Source organism: Tiliqua scincoides, chromosome 4 (genome assembly GCF_035046505.1).
Source record: "Tiliqua scincoides isolate rTilSci1 chromosome 4, rTilSci1.hap2, whole genome shotgun sequence".
NCBI lineage: Eukaryota > Metazoa > Chordata > Lepidosauria > Squamata > Scincidae > Tiliqua > Tiliqua scincoides.
The window spans coordinates 114,004,073-114,024,149 of record NC_089824.1 but is presented as its reverse complement, the minus strand read 5'-3'; the positions used below and the strand labels follow the sequence as shown (position 1 = coordinate 114,024,149).

The 20,077-nt window shown below is 41.8% G+C and overlaps 1 protein-coding gene across 2 annotated transcripts in view; it reads right to left on the bottom strand.

Moving 5' to 3' along the window:
- The window catches only part of ABL2 (ABL proto-oncogene 2, non-receptor tyrosine kinase), a 69,472-nt gene that overhangs the window by 9,205 nt on the left and 40,190 nt on the right, over positions 1 to 20,077 (bottom strand). For both annotated transcript variants that reach the window (XM_066623694.1, XM_066623695.1), the window contains exons 4-10: positions 19,049 to 19,321; positions 17,032 to 17,116; positions 10,844 to 11,021; positions 8,164 to 8,348; positions 7,315 to 7,467; positions 5,574 to 5,663; positions 2,105 to 2,278 (exon numbers count right to left, since the gene is read on the bottom strand). In XM_066623694.1, coding sequence (XP_066479791.1) covers positions 2,105 to 2,278; positions 5,574 to 5,663; positions 7,315 to 7,467; positions 8,164 to 8,348; positions 10,844 to 11,021; positions 17,032 to 17,116; positions 19,049 to 19,321 — 1,138 coding nt within the window. The remainder of the gene's footprint in view (positions 1 to 2,104; positions 2,279 to 5,573; positions 5,664 to 7,314; positions 7,468 to 8,163; positions 8,349 to 10,843; positions 11,022 to 17,031; positions 17,117 to 19,048; positions 19,322 to 20,077) is intronic.

Below are 20,077 nucleotides of genomic sequence, written 5' to 3'. Positions count from 1 at the left end.
ACTTGAGTGTTGGGAGAGTTAGGACAAAGAAAATATTTCTCTACCCAGCGTGTGATTAGTCTGTGGAACTCCTTGCTATAGGAAGTGATGATGGCATCTGGCCTAGATGCTTTTAAGAGGGGATTGGACAAATTTCTGGAGGAAAAGTTCATCACAGGTTACAAGACATGGTAGGTATATGCAAGCTTCAGGTTTTAGAGGTAGGCTGTCTCTGACTGCCAGATGCAAGGAGGGCACCAGGATGCAGGTTGTGTCTGTTGTCTTGTATGCTCCCTGAAGCATTTGGTGGGCCACTGTGAGATACAGGAAGCTGGACTAGATGATCCAGTGGGGCTCTTTTTATGTTCTTGCATAGTAAAATTTACTTACAAGAATATTCATACTTTGTACTAGTTCCATATATGCTTTCTGATGAAAATAAGAGTCACTTACGTGGAATGTTGATCATAGATTCTCACAACTTCTCTAGTTTTTGCCTGGCTCGAACAACCCAATTCTGTGCTTGGATTGGAAGAGAATGACTTCTTAGTTATTCTCATGTCCCCATATCTACGGATCCAGTATCCACAAAACCTGCCGCCCGTGGAGCTCTGTCACCCCCGTCACACTTGGTACAGTAGTACAGTACAGTTCAGTACTGTACTGAATTAATCCTGTTCCTTAATATACTGTTCATCCTACTTTTACTGTATGAACTTATGTTCTTATGATTCCAAATGCTTCCTCCTCCATTTTGTGTACTCCTTTCCTCTCCTGCCCACTTCTGGTTTGTCTCTAATTGCCTGCCCTCAGAGCCCACCTGTTTCACTTTCAGGAAGGGGAGTGAAACTCACCCACTGTCTCCTGCCCCTTCTTGAGTTGCTGGAGAGTACATTATGGAGGAGGTAGGACAGCTTTCCTGCTCGCCTGCCCAGTTGCAAGCAGTTTCTCTCTCAGGGGTGGGAGGACCTCACTTGCTCAAAGCCCTGCTGATAGCTTCATTGCAAATCAGGGATGCGTGTCTGGAGGTGTGTTCCTGTCTGAGAGAGAAAGTGTGTGTGTGTGTGTGTGTGTGTGTGTGTGTGTGTACCCACCCTTCATATGTTGTCCATCCGCAAAGCACCTTCAGGGATGAGTTGAAAGACTCATCAGTGACTGCCTGCTGAAAGACCTTATGGAGACCGTGAATGATTTTCAAGACTTCCCAATCATTGAAGAGATAACAGAATCATACTCATAGCCAGAGAAGTTGGTGGGAGATGACTAGCTGATATGGTGGATGAAGATGTGGAAGATCACATTGAAGAGCATTGAGAGGAGTTGACAATGAAGAATTGGAAGAACTGGTAAAGTCATCAACAGAAGAAGAGGAAGAAGAAACTAACACAGAGCCAGCAATGAGGACATTAGAAAAATTTGAAGAAGTGTTTAGGATAGCACAGACATTAAAAAAAGATATTATGGATTATGGTCCAATGATGGAAAACAGGATTAAAATCACCCGTTTAATCACCCAGGCATTGCAACCTCTACAGGACATGTTCAATGAGCTGAAAAGAAGTCAGCTACTATCACAATGTTTTTCCAAAGGGCTGAAAAACAAGCCATATCCGCTATCAGAGATGCCCAACCATCAGCGCCTGTTCCTGACACTTCCCTGCCATTAGCATAATCTGCTCCTGACAACCATCAGCATCTACTGCTTCTCCAGGTTTGCTGTTTGAAATCCTAGGAACACCCAAGACAGAGGACTCTGACTTTTGAACCTGGAATATGCTGTTACAACTTTCTTCCAGTCAAATCCTAATATGTTTTTGCTAAAACCTGCATATACTGAGGCACGCCTATACTCCACAGGGTTTTTTCTGTGTTCTATGTTTGCAACAGTCCAGCTTATAGCTAAGAAGCAGGCCAGATGCATACATGTTTGCTTCCTCTCCCTGCAAAGGCAGAGAACTGACCCTGAGTTGGAAGTGCCTTCAAGTTCAGGGAAGACCTACCTTTGTTCAAAAAACTGCCAATCAGTGGCCAGATTAGAACTAGTGGCTACCAATAAGTAGGAAGAATTCATTTTTGAAGTGAAAAGCACTCGTAAAAACCTGCAGCATTTGTTTATACTGCATACCTGGTGCAGAGCTGGAAGCAGGATGTTCTGTGGTCTCTTGGGTTCCTTCAATATTCTCTTTGTTTTCTGCTTGCTTCTTCAAGGTCCTGGTCTTGGACGGAAGCATAGGTAAACGGGGTATGTAAGGAACAATGGATGAGGAGGATGCTGTCCTTCCAAGTTCTTCTGCCACTTCTGTAAGACACACCAGGGGAATATTTGGAATAGAAAAAAGCAAGGGAAGAGGAAAGTAGAACTGGGTGCTAATGAGAGGCACTGGACAAGGGGAAAAAAACCATCACTGAGACTAGGAAGATAGTCAAGTATTTAAAGAGATCAACTTTAAGGCTATTTAAAATGCCAACACAGGTTGTTGTAGGAAACCAGACATACACTCTTATCCAGAATCAGATAGGGTACTTGTTTATAGGCCAAATGAATTCAAAGGCAGATGGCTCTTACAAAAACAAACAGCTGCCACTATGGTAGTTTTACACCTTTCCCAGTAAACAGGAGACAAAGGGGACAGCAAACAGATGGAAGCAGCAATGCGATCAACTTGCATTTCCAGATCTTGTGTAAAAGAGCAGAGGAAAAACTTTGTAGCAAGATGCACATTTTGCCCAGAGATAGGAGAACCTACATCTTGCCACAGGTGTATGTGAATCCCTCATCCCACTTTTCTTGACACCTGGACACCTGACACTCGTGCTTCTTCCCCATATTCTGTTTTGTATAAAAAGTCACCTGGGAATATCACTCTATTGTGGACTACAAACTGTGAACTGTAACCCATGAAAAGGTACGTTTAAATAAAAATGTTAGGCTTAAGGTGCGCAAGTCTTACCATAAATATTCACAGATAAGGCAAGAACAGATTTTCACTCAAAAATCATGGAATGTTCCACGACCCCCTGATAAGTCGGGATGGGGGTGGATTAAACTTAGGGAAAGGTGCTTGTGGGGAAGAGCTGCAGGTTGCCATGGAGCCTGATTGAAAGGGGGGAAAGAATCTGAGCCATGCCACATTCTTGTTAATTTTGAAGACATTAACAAGGTGCTAATGCAGTACAGCATGCCATTCCCCCCTTTTGTGTAATGAAACAGCATGGGAGGGAGGGAGGAGATTGCAAGGGCAATTTTTTTGATCTGCAATTAGACTGAGTTTGTAGCTGGCAGGCTATAAAACCCAGCGGCAGCCTGCCAAGTCACATGTTGGCTAGTTGCAAAGTATCTCCCTGCAGGAGGGAGCTTTTTGGGAGAGATAAAGCATGGCCAGTCAGAATGTGATATTGCACAGGGTTAGTTTGTGTCTGCCACTCTTCTGGGCTTCTCCTGGCTGCCACAAAACCCCTGAACTGCCCTGATCCCGAGTGAACTGCAGATAGGACAAGAAGATGGTCTACACTGGATTTTTTGGTAAAAGTTTCTCGCTTTATAGGCAAGTATCTACTGTAGTTGATTTTTCTGTGACAGATTCACAGCACAGGCCTATGCATGTCTACTCAGAAGTAAATTCCATTGTATTCAGTGGGACTTACATCCAGGAAAGTGTGCATAGGATCACAGCCTAACACTGCTACAATCTGGAAGTTATTACAGTATCACTGTGTAACTAGATACATATTTGTATTTGTAAATATTCATATTTGTACAAAAAGCCATACCTATTGTGGATGCACTATTTGTTTTTAATAAAGCCAACACAAAGGAAGATCTACCACAACTCCTCACCAGATAGGATGGGTGACCCTACTGTAAGATGTAGATATTCTATATTAACTGCATAATTAATTGAATCTATGAAACCGATGCAATTTCAAAATAACTGATCCAAAATAACTCATGAAGTGCTGTGCTGTTATTCCAATTTCAAATTAAATCATGGACATCCAGGTGAATTGTGATTGGAAAAGAGAGTGCTTATATGGATGAGTGATCTGTCCACCCAAACAAAAACAGGCATATCGGCACGGGAGTGTGTGGGTGTGCTTGAGTTTTTCCTGTACCTCTATGTATGAGACTGGAAAGCATGGGGAAAGGAAACCTGAACAACTTTCACTTCCTCTTTTCATTGCTTCCGTCATGTGCAAAGGCATCTCACATGTTACATGCTACAGAGTTTCTAAGCATGTGCAAGTGCATGGTTTTTGTATTGTATGTTAATTCCAGGTTCTTAGAGGCGGTGGTTTTCAAATTGTCCTCCCTAAGTGAATCCCTTCCAAATTGCCATGTCTACTTGTCCACGGAGGAAACCCAGCATAACAGCCACGGAAACCTTTCCCCAGAACCTCTGGCAACACGGGCTTTTAAATTAAATAAAAAAATAAGGGAACCTACTTGGCTCATTCAGAGTGTTGGACAGGCCTGTTAGGCCTCAAAGTTCTGTGTGTACTGAGTGTGTGCAGTGCAGGTAAAAAAAATTTAGAAGCTTAGTAATAATTTGTGATGGACCAGGTGTCTTTCAGAGAAGCTTCTCTATTACTGATCTTCTGACTGAAGCGCTCCAATAAACTTCCAGAAAAAACCCAGGGTTTTGCAGAACATTACGAAAACCATTGAGATAAGGAAACTGGTACTTAAAATAATGCAACTGCCTATTTTGCAAGAAATATGTGTACCTTTTGCAGAAAACAATTTGAATTTTTATCATATGCAGATTTTTGAGAGTGCTCAACACAGTGACAGGGCAAGAGAGTATAGGAGGGAGGAGTAGGTGGGGCACAAGAGTTTGTTCTGAGGGACAAATAGATAGTAACACAAGAGAACAATCACCATATCGCCTAAAAATTGTTTCTCTACTTAAACGCAACTAAAGGCTTGCTTTGAAAGCAACCAAAACACCACATTTGATGCAGTGTTTAATCCTTTCCTCCTACAATATTTCCCTGAAGCAAACAGTAAATTACAGGGTAATCCTAGACATGTCAACTCAAAAGTAAGCCCTAATGAATTTAATTGAACTTTCTCTCAGGTATAGGATTGCAGCCTTGAAGAAACTACTCTCCAAGCCCTGTGACCTTATTTCATGTTGGACCCACCCTATACAGTTATATTAACCACAATAATTAATAATTAATAAAAATTAATAATTAATTTCCCATGTCACATCTAGCTTAGCCCCTAAATAGGAGCTGAATTACTGCTTGCATGTTTTAAAACCTCACTTCAATCAAAAAAAGATGACTTAAAAAAAGAAAAGACTAGCCTGAAGTTTTCAGAATCAGGAATTTTGCTCAATATATCAAACATATGAAATTAGAATAACCTAAGAGGCTATGGCAACCTTTCCCCATTCCAAAGATGTGCTTAATGATATCACAAGTGCTCATTCTCCAGTGGTATGCTTGAATGAAGGCAATTTAAAATATTTTAAGGAGATAAACAAGTGACCCAAACATACACACAAATGGAGTTGGCCTATTTAAGAAGAATGTTTCAGAAATAAACATTTCTATTTTGATAACAAGGTAACAAAAATGTTTCTCACCTTCAGAGATGCTGGAATCATGGAACATAGTTTCAAAGGCTTGGTGAGTTTCAGCGAATGAAGGCCTGTCTAAGGGATTCCACTTCCAACCTACAGTATAACAGAAACAAAATAGACACTATTATTCTCCACTGCAGATGCAATTCTATGGACCAGTTCAGATGACTAAACAAATCATAGCTTGCTGGATCAGAAACATGAATTGCTATCCCCCAAACCCACCATGCAGCTCTGACATGGACCTCCTGATTAGTTAAAACATCAGCTCTGTGTGTTAGCCAAACCTACAGCTGTAATCTTTATACACTGTGGGGTAGAAACATGATTAAACTCTGGTTTCATAATGTGTTTAACTGCGGTTAAACAACAGCTTCAAAAATGTACAAAAATTGTCTAAGATAGCCATGATGTTAATGTCAGAGCTTCATGCCAGAGCAAAGGAGGGGGAAAGAAGGAGCACGCAGGCCTATAGAACTTCAGGTTGCATTCCAGGTTCACACAAACCAGCCACATGTGCACCACCAATGCACAGCTTCAATATCTCCACTTGTACCTACTGATACAGGAAGAGATGCTTCTATTAAAAAAAGAGTTGATCCATGTCATGGTCTATTACACTTTGCATTCTCAACAGGTCTTAGACTAGCTAAACAAAAGTTTGAGGAAAAAAGCATTCTACAACCTAGTAAGGTGTAACTTTACTAGTTACACCTAGTACTACACCGAGTAAGGTGTAACAAGCAGAACACACTGTTAACAGCCCTCTCCTTGTGTTTTGTCCCCACAGCACTGGCACTCAAGAGCCAAAATCATAGGGAATCTATTTCATTACTATGACTAATAGTTAAACAGCACAATCCTATGCATATCTACTCAGAAGTAAGCCCCACTGAGTAAAATGGGACTTACTCCCAGGTAAATGGAGACAGGATTACAACTGAAATGTGTACAATAGCAGAGAGCTGGAATTTAGGGCTGAGTTTAAGAGGTTGAGAGAGACTGATTTGGTGCCCTGTCTGCAGGTACAAAGCCTCTGGCTTGGCCAGAGGCATGAGTCTTTGGCACAAGCTAAAGGGAGCTTTATTGTGAACCCTGGGTTTTAAGTGTTAAAAATCCCTAAAACAGCTCTCAATTCACCATCAATTCTCTAGAAAAAAATTAGTTCAAAACAGGTTCCAACCTCCCCATAGTTTGGCTAAGGTCACCGTCATACCAGCATTAATTGTTTTTCAATGTTGCCCGATTGTGAAATTATTTTCTATAAATATTGCACTATAGCAGAACAATTACCACCAGAGTGTCCTGGAAATTAGAAATTAGATATATGAATGTAAGTATGAATGCTCAGTTGCATGAATTTATTTTTGGTTGCTTAATATGTGTAATGTGAATGATGGGGTATTACAGAAAGCGGATGGAAAAAGATATGTATTGATAGAAAGAGACAGACTCTGGCCATGGAAAATGGGCTGGTGAACCACTTGTTCCCTTACAGTCTATTTCTATTCTCTGATAGAAGGTGTCAGCTGGAAACAGCTTTCAGGATATTGTTCCACAGATAAGAAACTGGTCACCTGTCAGACTTATTACCACTTACAGATTACACAAAAATCACCATCTACGAGGAGAACCATAAAAATGCTACCAGTTTGATATGGTAAGCTAACAGATGCTCCATCTTCTGTTGCATGTTCTCTTACCATCCCCAACATGCTTTTCAGTTCCAGAATGCAATACTCACATGCTCTCATGAGTTCATAGACCTTAGGAGGGCAACCTTCAGGCTGTTCCATTCGGTAACCTTTCTCCAGCAGATCATAAACCTGAGAGAGGTCAATGCCAGGATAGGGTGACATTCCATAAGTGGCAATCTCCCATAACAATACTCCAAAAGCTGCAGGTTAAACAAGATTATTTTTAGCCAGACCTTTTTCATTGGTTGTACACCAGTATTTCCTAAATTATTGTTGGACACAGCCTCTTCTTGAAGGAAATATTTTACTACTACTTATGAATGTATGACTTATAAACTACTACTACTTTATGAATGTATAAAGTCATCTAAGCAGAAGTTTGCAGAAAGAGAGGTGGCAAAACTCAACTGAAATATATTCTTAGGTCTCATTTTCTAACAAGATCAAGGGCAAAAGCCAAATCAGACAGTAGGGGTGTGCAGAAGGCTTGCATCTGACTCATCAAGCAATTTTATCAAGTCTCTGGTGGTTCTAACAAATTTTAATTATGTTGTGGTGGCATGTTTAACCCCTCCTAGGAAAAACTAGTTTTCAGAAGTTGTAACCAAGATGACACAGACTCTATGCTGCAATGTTACATCACTTTTTGTGTTTTTGTACATAATACCCCAGCTCCACAACTGTTAAGCTCCAGCAATTCACAAGCTCCACAACTGTTAAGCTCTTAGATGGCGCCACCTGTGAGTTTGCAAGACAACATGCATTCCAAGCCCCAAAATGCCATCTGGAGATTATAGAGCTGTTTACCCGAGGATACAGAACTTGGCCAATCGTGCTTTGCAACCCAGAATGACATGTAAATAGGGAGTCCCTATATAAATCAATTTATCCCTTACCCCATACATCCGATTTGATTGAAAATGTATTGTAAGCCAGACTCTCAGGTGCTGTCCATTTGATAGGAAACTTTGCGCCAGCATGAGCTGTGTATGTGTCTCCAGTCATTAGTCTGCTTAAGCCAAAGTCAGCCACCTTCACCACATGATTTTCTCCAACCAAACAATTTCGAGCTGCTAGATCCCTGTGTAAACAAAGATATTCTCGAGTCACAACCACTAGTGCTGACAAAATTCATCCTAAACTACCCACTCTTGTATCAATCATCATAAGTCAGGACTGGGCACTCAGAGAACTAATCTAAGGAAATTCTTGTACTTGTTTGAGAAACATTCCTTGGTTATCTCCCCCAGTTGGTGTTGGCAGCTTCTTTAGGTTGCTACACTTATTATACATAAACTTTACTTGAAAATTGTCTTTTTACATCTCATTTAGAGGAACAAAGTCTCGCTACAGCTTCTGGCAAACTCTCCCTGTGTAGTGATGGAAAACAGGCAATGCTCTCTCTTGGTGTTCTCATGGTTAAATGGGCAATTTTCACAATGGAGAGAGGTGAAAAGTGGTGCTTGCCACCAACGGGTCTTGGGACTGGTGGCTTTTCAATTTGTTCATAAATGCCCTGGAGTTATGGATAAACAGTGAGGTGGCCAAGTTTGTAGATGAGTGAAATCTAGAATGAATTTTGAATAGCAAAATAGTATCTTTAATGAGGGACAGTCTTTATGCATATGCCACAACTTGCGCCAATAAGCAACACCGCCACCTTTCACATGGAAGTCCAGTTCTGGTCGCCGCATCTCAAAAAAGACATAGTGGAAATGGAAAAGGTGCAAAAGAGAGCGACTAAGATGATTACGGGGCTGGGGCACCTTTCTTATGAGGAAAGGCTACAGCGTTTGGGCCTCTTCAGCCTAGAAAAGAGACGCTTGAGGGGGGACATGATTGAGACATACAAAATTATGCAGGGGATGGACAGAGTGGATAGGGAGATGCTCTTTACACTCTCACATAATACCAGAACCAGGGGACATCCACTAAAATTGAGTGTTGGGCAGGTTAGGACAGACAAAAGAAAATATTTCTTTACTCAGCGCGTGGTCGGTCTGTGGAATTCCTTGCCACAGGATGTGGTGCTGGCGTCTAGCCTAGACGCCTTTAAAAGGGAATTGGATGAGTTTCTGGAGGAAAAATCCATTATGGGGTACAAGCCATGATGTGTATGCGCAACCTCCTGATTTTAGGAATGGGTTAAGTCAGAATGCCAGATGTAGGGGAGAGCACCAGGATGAGGTCTCTTGTTATCTGGTGTGCTCCCTGGGGCATTTGGTGGGCCGCTGTGAGATACAGGAACCTGGACTAGATGGGCCTATGGCCTGATCCAGTGGGGCTGTTCTTATGTTCTTATGGAATGCTTTTAATTAAGGGCTTTTAATTTTTTAAGAATTAATTTTACTCTATTGTATAAACAGAACCAAAAAGAAAAAAAGAAAAGAAAGGGCATTGTAATCATGATAGAGTTGGAAATGACTGTAGAGGGGAAACCTTTACCTTTTTAATCATGATCATAAGGAGCCTAAAGTTTTTCAGCTTTTGTTTACTGTCAATGGTACAGTCACCAAGCACAACATTCTTACTACACTCTTCTCCTGCACAGTCATATTTGACATTTCAACCAGGCTGCTATTAGCAGATAAGATACATTATTATTAATATTATACGATATAGTATCACTATATACTATTGGATTCTGTCCTGAAAGGAGACCAACCCTAGAAGTCTGTCAAGTTCAGCTGCCACAATTCATACTTCTTGCACATGTCGAAGAGAGCAGCAATTCTGATGAAAGACCAAAGCCTACTAAAATACAAGAATGTATCCAACAACAGGGGCTCTTTCAGAATACAAATTCCTGGAATTCTTCTCTCTTAAACTCTGAAGTTTCTAAACAAGCACAGGTGTCACAACTGCAGCAAAATTCTTGGGCAGAAACAGACAAAAGCCAATGATGGGTAGACAGAAACTGAAGGAAGGCCAAGCCAGCACTAATATAAAATGTAACTAATAGCATGAATATAAAATGTTGTCTCAAAGAAATGTAGATTCTGCACTCTGCATACATTAAGTGAAGTGGATGTGGAGGATTTTACTTTTGTGTATGGCCACCAAGTGGGGCATGGGATTGGAATTTGATAGGTAGCAGAATTTTTGTAAAAGGTTGGGGAGTCGGTGCAATCACAGTGGCCATGGGAAATGCAGGGAGCTGTAGAGGATTAAAAATTAGTCTCCATCACTACTGGAAATGTTCTTTTGACCTTTTCTGAATATACATTTTTAAACTTCTCAGAAGCCATGAGGAAGAAACTTGCTCTCTCCCAGTATTCAAATGAAAGCTAAATGCCCAAGGCACTGAACTTTAAAACCCAGGACTACACTGAAAACTTACAGAATATAGTCTTTTTGTCTAGAGAGAACAACCATTGGGTCCCTTAGGTAGGATAGGAAGGTGGAATAGGAATATAATAAGTAAGTAAGCAGTAAAAGCAATCAACCCAGCATGAAGTTACTCAAGCTAAGAAGATGAAATTTCATCCAAGCAAGAATAACATAGGAGTTCCTCACAGAAGGCAGCCCTTCACCCCAATTTAACCTGCTCTTTCTACATCAGGGTACTCTGCTAACCTGTGGATGAAGTTCTTCTTCTCCAGGTACTCCATAGCAGAGGATATCTGGGTGGCCATGTATAGCAAGACAACGGCAGTCACTTCTTCCCGATTGCATTCCCGCAGGTAGTCCAACAAGTTGCCATATGGCATGTATTCTGTCACGATGTAAAAGGGAGGTTCTAGAGTGCATACACCTGGCAGGAAGATGACAGTCTGGTAAGATACAAGTCTTATTGTAGGCACAATGTCCCAATGCAGAAAAAAAAGGTTCTTAAAAACACTGGCATAGCTTCATTAAGGTTAGGTGAAGAAAGTGTTCAAGTTTCTAAGAAAACAGAAGCACCCATAGGTAAGGATTCCTTCAGATATATCATCCATACAATAGATTTGGATAAGCAGCATAGTATCAGGACAGCCAAGGAAATGTGACACAAGATGACCCTAAGTTTGACAGGTGGACAAGCACAGAAAAATTGCCTAGAAAAAAAAAAGTTTCCTCACTCCAAGGAGAATTATAGGCTGCTAATAGCAATTTTTCAGTTCAGTGACCATAAAGTGTGCCTGCTCAGAACAAAGCATCTTCTGCCCTTTCCTTCCCTGCCCTTGTAGGAACACTCTTGTCACTTTTATCCACAATGACCTATACTGGTTGCACATTTTGCTCAACATTATCCACTCAACTACATCAACTTCATTTAACTACAGAAATACAAATGTATGTATTGTTACAGAGATAAAACTAATATCCAGATTAATAATTACCTAAATTTATGATGGCAAGCAAGAGGCTAGATGAAGATTGAATATTTTATTCTGAAGTGCACGAGATCGGCTGTACTGGATCTAGTCCAACATTCTGTTTTTCACAGAGGCCCAACATCTGCCTCTGGGAAGTTAACAAGCAGTAAAGTAACAACCTTTTTCACCATTGCTCTCCTGTAATTTATATTCAGAGGCATTTTGCAGCTGAAACCAGAGATAGCACATAGCCATCATGACTAGTAGGCACAGACAAACCTGAGCTCCATTACTCTGTCCAGGCCCCTTTTAAAACCACACAAGCTAAGGGTCATCACCACATCTTGTGATAATTCCACAGACAAATTATGCACTGTATGAAGTAGCACTTTTTATAGTTAGCATTTATGTAGTTCTCCAGAATATTCAAAGAGTTTTACATACATTCTTATATCAGCCCTGAAAGGGGGGATGAGAGAGAAAAATGGTTTGCCTAGTGCAGGGGTGCCCAAACCCCAGCCCTGGGGCCACTTGCGGCGCTTGAGGCCTTTCAATGCAGCCCTCAGGGAGCCCCCAGTCTCCAATGAGCCTTTGGCCCTCCAGAGATTTGTTGGGAGCCCACACTGGCCCAACGCAACTGCTCTCAGCGTAAGGGCGACTGTTTGACCTCTCGCGTGAGCTATGGGATGAGGGCTTTCTCCACTGCTTGCTGTTTCACACCTCTGATGCAGTAGCAGCAGCAAAGGAAAGGCCAGCCTTGCTTTGTGCAAGGCCTTTTATAGGCCTTGAGCTATTTCAAGACCTTCATTCATATAAGTTCATCATTAATATATTCATTTATGTAAACATATGTAAATTTATTCAAATTTTAAATGTAAATTAATTCTTTTTATCTCTGGCCCCCGACACAGTGTCAGAGAGACGATGTGGCCCTCCTGCCAAAAACTTTGGATACCCCTGGCCTAGGGCCATCCACAGAGTGGAGTGGCAGAAGAAGGATTTGAACTTAAGACTTCCTGATCCATAGTATTTCCTACACCACTTCTCATGCTTGCTGAGTGAAAAAAACTGAACCTGAGGCAAGTAGAAAAAAGGTCCCAAAGAAGGGAAGGGGAAGATTGTTCTGTGGCAGAAAATACACTTGAAGTTTCAATTCCTGGTATTTTTAAAGATCTACAGCAGCAGCCCTGGGAAAGATCTTTGCCTGAAACAATGGAGAGCCACTGTCAATTCAGAAAAGATCATACTGGAGAATTACTGCTGTGGCTCTATAAAAGGCAGCTTCTAGTGTTATGAATCCCTTGTTATGGTACTATTGCTCTGGCTCTTCACTCTGCAAGGAACTGCAAACAACTGCACAATATTTCGACAGGGAAAGCCAGTATGGCCCAATAGATAGTATTGATCTTTGGTTATTATTATTATTAACAGTATTTATATACCGCTTTTCAACTAAAAGTTCACAAAGCGGTTTACAGAGAAAAATCAAATAACTAAATGGCTCCCTGTCCCAAAAGGGCTCACAATATAAAAAGATGCCAAGGAATACCAGCACTTGAGTAGCACTTAGTGGTTGAGTGAATACAGTGGTTGAGTAGCACTTAGCTGTCCCAAATCACCTAAAAGTCAGTTAACTCCAGTTTTCTGTCCAAGTCCTTAACACATGGAGCTGGACTGCACAAACTGTTTAAAAACTGCTGCTTCAGAATGAACCATTGTCTATGAGAAGAAAAATGCCTTTGGCCAGCAATGGAATGCAACATACAAGCCCGGTCATTAGTGTCTGTTTCATAAAGGGTGCAAGTATTGGTTGCAATAAATTTCTTTGCATTCCCAACATTTTCTGCCCTTTCATCTTATTTGAAACTGGCAACAGTGAGACAAGCACAGAGAGACCCACATTGTTGAGGAGAAAAAATTCACTAGTGAAAGCTGATGGTGAAAACTTCTCCAAAGAGGTTTCTAAAAAGCATCTCAAACACCCTGATATGTTTTTCTCCATAAAAATTAAAAAAAATTCCAAACTTCTCCCAAAAAATCATATAGGGCTCAGAGGTCCTACACAATCATGACAACTCCGGAAAACAAACAGCCTGTGAAAGTGGTTACTCCGCTGGCACTGCACTGGTGCATGCATGCTTGCACGCATATGAATTCAACAGAATTTAAATCTTCCCTAGCAACTGTCAGGGCTTCCTTAGGAGGCGGACCATGATTGAAAAATCGATGTTTTCAATACTTTTTTTTTTTTAAGTATACAGTTACTCTTCTCTTGTGAGCAATTACCCCAAGGCTAAGGTATTAACAAAAGCAATTAAAACTATTGCCTTCACTTTCATGCAGCCTTCGCCTACCCTCTTGATGAGGTGAAAGCTATAGCCTTGGTCAGAAAAAGAAAAAAGCTTCTGTAAGACTGACTCAGTAGCCAAACTATGTTTCTGATTCAACAAGTCATCTAAGAAAGCAATGTGACCAGGCAATGGGGGTACAAAGCTGAGTGAAGCAAATATTCATTAGGTGTTTTGTGTCAAGTTATGCATACAAAATAAAGAGACTCCCAAAAAAGGTTGAGTCTCATTATTCCTGAAGGTTCCCTTCCCAGAACTCAATGGCAAAAACCACATTAAAGCAAATTCATTTAGAAAACAATGTTCCTTTGCTAGGTGATTTAAAAACAGCCTTGCTGACCTTTGTGATGTAAGATAGAGTCATTAAGCAGACAATCCTTCAATCAGTCTCTCTCCAGGCTTCATTCTAGCCAGTGACCCCTCCCTTCACCAGAGGAGAGTGATTATCTTTCATTCACTGCTGGGGGGAAGGGAGGGGTCACCTGCCTTGGAGTGAAGCCTGGTGAGAGAATGATTGATGAGTTGTCAGTGGGCGGCTCCCCCCCTCACAATAACACGCTATTGTTAAACAACGTTTTTCCTTTAATTTATAGCAGGGGTCTCCAAAACCTGGCCTGGGGGCCAGATGCGGCCCACGGTGAGCTTCTATCTGGCCCATGGCCAGCCTCTTGTCCCCTGAAAGCCTCTGGCCCACTTGGCCAAACATGATTGGAACTATGCTCTGGTTGCGTCTGGAGGGTGTTCTAAGGGCTGAAGAGGTTGAATGAATGAGCCATCCATTCATTTATTCACTCATCTAAGTTCCATCTCTAATTTATTTATATAAATATATTAGAATTTTTTTCCGGCCATCAACAGATATTTGATGCGGCCCTCTGGGCAAAAAGTTTGGAGACCCCTGATTTAAAGGGTCCTTTTCACTGTGTTTAGATAGAAAAATCCTTGGATAATTAGGTTATACCCGTAATTGCTTGCATGACTGTTTCTCTACAACAGGAAGAAAAGCATTTGTCAGGGGTCAAGCCCTTGTCCGACCCCTGCCTTACCTGGCTGCAGGCCAGGGGCAGAACTGCCTGGCCATAGAGCCACCACCACCTCCCCAGCTGACCAGGTAAGATGTAGGGCAGCTGGGTGAGAGAGACTGCCCCCCCCCCAGAGCTCACCTGACCTGAGCAGTGAGTAGGGCAGGGTCACCATTAACCACCAAAGAGGAGGGAAGCAGGCCAGGGTCAGGGCCCCTTTAAGCCTAGAGAGGGAGGGAGGGGAGGAGCTGAGAGTGTGGCTGGGGAGGATAAAAGCAGGGAGGCCTGTGATGACAGGCAGTTCTGGAGAGGGAAGGCAGGAGGCTGGAGCTGGAGCTCCTGCCTGAAGACCAAGGGCCTCAGGTCCCGCCTCCAGGGAGGAGGACAAGGGTGTCAAAAACCCCTTCCCCCTGGCTTGGTCTGAGGCTTCCCCTGCAAGGAACCCCAGGGAGGTGGTCACCCCACCCAGGGGTCCCAAGAGACCATCCACCCAACCCTCGGCACCCCGCCGGGTGATGCCTAGGCCCCCCCCCTTTTTGGGGACACCCCTCACAGCAGTTTTTTAAAACTGTGATTTTAAAGGGATGCATTTTTCCCCTTCTCCAGGGATCAGCGCGTCCCTTCTCATTTGCAGGGGCCATTCGTGTTGAGTCAAATCCATGTATTAAAAAATCTGTATAACAAGGTTGGACCTGCAGTATGTTCTTTTGCACAGCTGAGACACTCAAGTTCGAAAGCCAAAGGGGAAAAGTACACAATTTACCAAAGAACCTGTGAGGATTTTGCAAACCAGCACTTTCCAGTGTAAAATGAGAATTCAGCAAGCTGTAGCTATTACAAATAAAGGACCCAGAAGCTTCTAATTTCTGTAAAAATTAAGTTCATACAGACCAACTGCTCTCCATAAGACACTGGCTTAACCAGGGAACCTAGGAGTTTGCCTCACCAGTTTTGCTGTGGTATATGAACTTACATTTTTTTCTATAGACAAGTAGATCCCACAATCTAGAAAACAAAGATTTCCAGTCTTCATGGCTGCAGAAAAAGTGAATCAAGTACTCTGATGCTACAAGATCTCTTAATGCACTCCGTTATAGGTAAGACTTTTGCATCCCATACCTATCCTTCAAACGCAACCAATTTTTCCTAAACAATCCCCATTTTAAAAAACAATTAAAAAAAACAAAACAGAAAAATCACTGTAAACAGCAATAGCAAATGTATTAAGACTGCAGCAATGGAGGATTCCAAACTCCCCAGCTTTTTGATGCAAATGTGTGAAGGCTCTTTTGCCAGTGTAGATCAAGAGCAGGGCCAATAAGGAGGGGTGCAGGAAGTACATTATACCTGGGGTCAAAAAGGGTGCCTGAAAGCCAAAAAAGGCAAGCTGGAAGTTTCCTGTTATCTCAGATAATATTTGCATATATTGTGTGAAGACTAGCATTCACATTTTGTGAAAGCCTACATAGTTTTATGAATTGTAATTCATAGAATTGTGATGCATGATCATATGAAATGATCCAATGCAGAAGGGAAGAGGCCCAAAAGAAATTTGCACCCCCAAATAAAATTCTTCTCATAAGCCCAGATCAAGGGGTCAGTCTGGATGACCACTAAGCAAGTAGAATATAAATGTGGTGAAGGAACAATATCATGGTTGCCTCTCCTGCCTCTGCATGTGCATGCTTGGAACACATCATTTGCATAGGGCCTGTGTAGAGTGAGTTCAAAATGTGTAGACCTACACCGTAGAGTTAACTAAATCCAGGAAATCAACTGCATGGTTAAGGCTTATGCACATTATAAACACCCAATGAAAAGTTTATATTCAGTATGTAGGTAGGTTCAGACACAGAACAGAAATACTCAGTGGGCTGAGTGGGGCAGGCAGAGGGAATCCCACTTTCTCACTGTGTATAGGTGTTCCACACTTAAAAGCTCTCTTCCAACTAAACCAAATTGATACTGAAATGTCGTTTCAAGAATTAATTGAACAAGCAAGAGCCATTGGCCAAAGTAAACTTCTAGACCTGTACAATGTTCAATAACTCTGAAACCGCAAGCAATGCAAAAACACGGAGGTTAGGTGCACTCACCTAATAACTGCACCAAATTTGGATGTTTGATTTCCTTCATAACAGAAGCTTCTTTCAAAAACTCCTCCACCTCCATAGTATCTTCCTGAAAGTACAAGACAGCTCTCTTTTTAATGACCAATTTAAACAGAAATTAGACGGGCAATATTTGCCCAAACAAAATATTATTTTATAGCCAGTCACAAGTGACAAGAGAGACTGTCATTCAAATTTCTGAACATAAACAAAATTTGGCCAACTTGACTTACTGGGTTGTATACTGAATAACTGGGCAATTTAAAAGTTTGCATACTTTTAACATACTTTGCCATTTCATTATCTTGGTCATCAGGTCTACAAAGGATGCATTTGAGGACTTGACTGCAGAGAAAGGAGATATTACCAATCTAGCCAAGATGTAAAAGAAGGTACTTGTACAGGTTGAGTTTCCTATTCATCAGGGTTCCATTCCCAGACCTCACATAGATGGCAGAAACCCACTAAAGCAAATCCATTTAAAAAGGATTGCCTAGCAAAGGATGTCCCTTTGCTAGGCAATTTAAAAACAGCCTTGCTTACCTTTGTGATGTAAGACAGAGTCATTTGGCAGATAATCCATCAATCAGTCTCTCTCCAGGCGCTTAGAAAGTCTGAGTCAGGGACCCCTTCCTTCACCCAGAGTGCTGGGAAAGAATGCAAAGTGATTTTCTCTCATGTCCTCAGGGGGAAGGGAGGGGTCGCTTGCCTTGGAGTGAAGCTGTTCTATGTGCCTGGTGAGAGAATGGATGATCAGCCAGCTGCCCTCTCTCACATTAACAGGGCTATAGTGAAACCATTTTTTTCCCTTTAATTTAAAGGGCCCTTCTAATCATGTTGAGATAAAACCATGGGTGAAAAACCTGTGGATAATTAGGTTATACCTCTATTTGGTAGAAAGAATCAGGATCTTACCACTACTGTAGTTATGGCTTTCTGGGTCTTTTCAAGCACCAATCAAGCACTAAGAGGAGTCCTGCTGAATTCAACCAAAAGTCAGTCTAGTTCACCATCCCACTTCCAACAGTGATGAGCCATATATCTTCAGAAAGTTCAAACACAGTGCCTCTACATATGGAGGTTCCATGAGCCATTGTGAACTGTAACTGTCACAGTACTCAGGAAGCATATGAGCTTTAGATGAAGATGGAAGAAATGGGCACCAGTGTTTCTCAATGAAAAAAATTAGTTTTCCATATACACTGACAATATCAACTGACAATCACTGACAATCCAGGTAGCATCCGATGTTATCCCCATTTATCTTAGACACATTAGAACTATGTTTTAGAAGGTGAGTATTAAAACAACCTAATGGTTAAGACACATTTTATTCCTTTCATATTCACAAGAAAACATCAACTGCTCATGCACTTCTCCAAGTAGATTGTGGGTGATTGTTATACTACCAGCTCAAAAATGGATGTTGTGGCTCAATGCTGCCCAAATGCTGCATATCTGAATGTGGAAGCCTTGCCTCCTAATGCCAAATTTGTGGGGACGTGACTGTTTTGTGAAGACGAGGCAATCTGCACATACATTATTAATGTTTATGTTACCAGGTTAAACCCTGATGAACAATAATAAGCTAAGCTCAGGATTCTGGGAGAGAACACCACTCTGACAAGAGACAGATTCCTAAGACTGAGGGGTGTCGTGCCCAAGTAGTAAATTTTTGGTGGGTAACTTATCAAACAATTGGTTAATATGGTTAATATGGACAAACGTTAGGAAACTTAAGTAGCTACCCTATCCCAACTCGAGCCAGACAGATAGCTTCAATTTGTAGCAATATACCTTGTACAAGCTACGAACACTAGACATCCAAGGAGATTTTTTAGCCTCAGCTCTCTGAAATTCATGGCATCAGTAGGTAGCTTGCAATATACTGCAGGGTCCTACCATTCAATGACATTTCACTAACGTAGCAATAAGTACAATTCCTGGAGGAACATAACACATGTGTGACTAAGTTCAGAGGAATAGCTTCCCCATGACGCACCTTGAGTGTTTTCACAGCAACTGTGAGGCTGTATTTCTTCCATACCCCAACATACACTTCACCATACTGTCCTCCCCCAAGCTTGTGCTTCATGGTGATGTCTGTTCGTTCCATCTCCCACTTATCATGGATGGGGGACACTCCATAGACTGTGGGTTTATTGCACTTTGGTGCTGGGTAGTGCAAGGTTGTCACCAGGCCATCAGCTACTGTTGAGTGATGGTGAACTAGTTCTGCCAATGTGTTGAAGCGGCTTTCAGCTGTCACATATACCTGTTAAGAGGGGAATCAAGAGCCTGTGTAAGTTGAGCAAGGTGTGAAAGGCAAGGAAAAAAAAGACAAACATTCAAAACACCTTCCTTAGATGCCAAAAATGGGGGGGGGGAATCAGACATTTTGAACAACTGAAACAGATATGTAATTGTCTTAACGCCAATAGTGCAATATTCTTTAAAGTAACATTTTAAAATAAGACAGCCAATTCATGCTGCTGCAAATCTCTTAGATTCAAAATTCAAACATGGAAATGTTAGCAATGCTAGGATTGTTACTGTGTTTGCCTGGATCTCCAAACAAGTAACAGTCATAGAATGGGATGATGGAAGAGTACTCTCAAATGTTGCAGAATACAGGCGTGCCCCCATATCTGAGGGGGTTCTGTTCTAGAACTCCTCACACATAGCTGAAATAGCAGATCTTCTGAGCCCCACAGAGGCCGTGTGCGTCCGCCTGCGGCCTCTGCAAGACTCAATGACTTTTAGATTGAAAAATGTTACTTTTGGTTTTATCGTAAAACTGGAAGTGACTTTTTACTGCCATAAGGCATTCTGAGGCCCAGGGAAGCACAGCTCCCCTCGTCTCTGGAGGCAGCATGCTGGGTGTGTGTGTGTGTGTGGATCCAATCTGCAGTTAACTGATACCGCAGATATGAGGCCCTCATGTATACAGCAGGTATTTGATCAAGACATGCAATCTAGGATCCTGCTATGCATATTGTCCTGATATAAAAGGAAGCTCTGTATAACATAG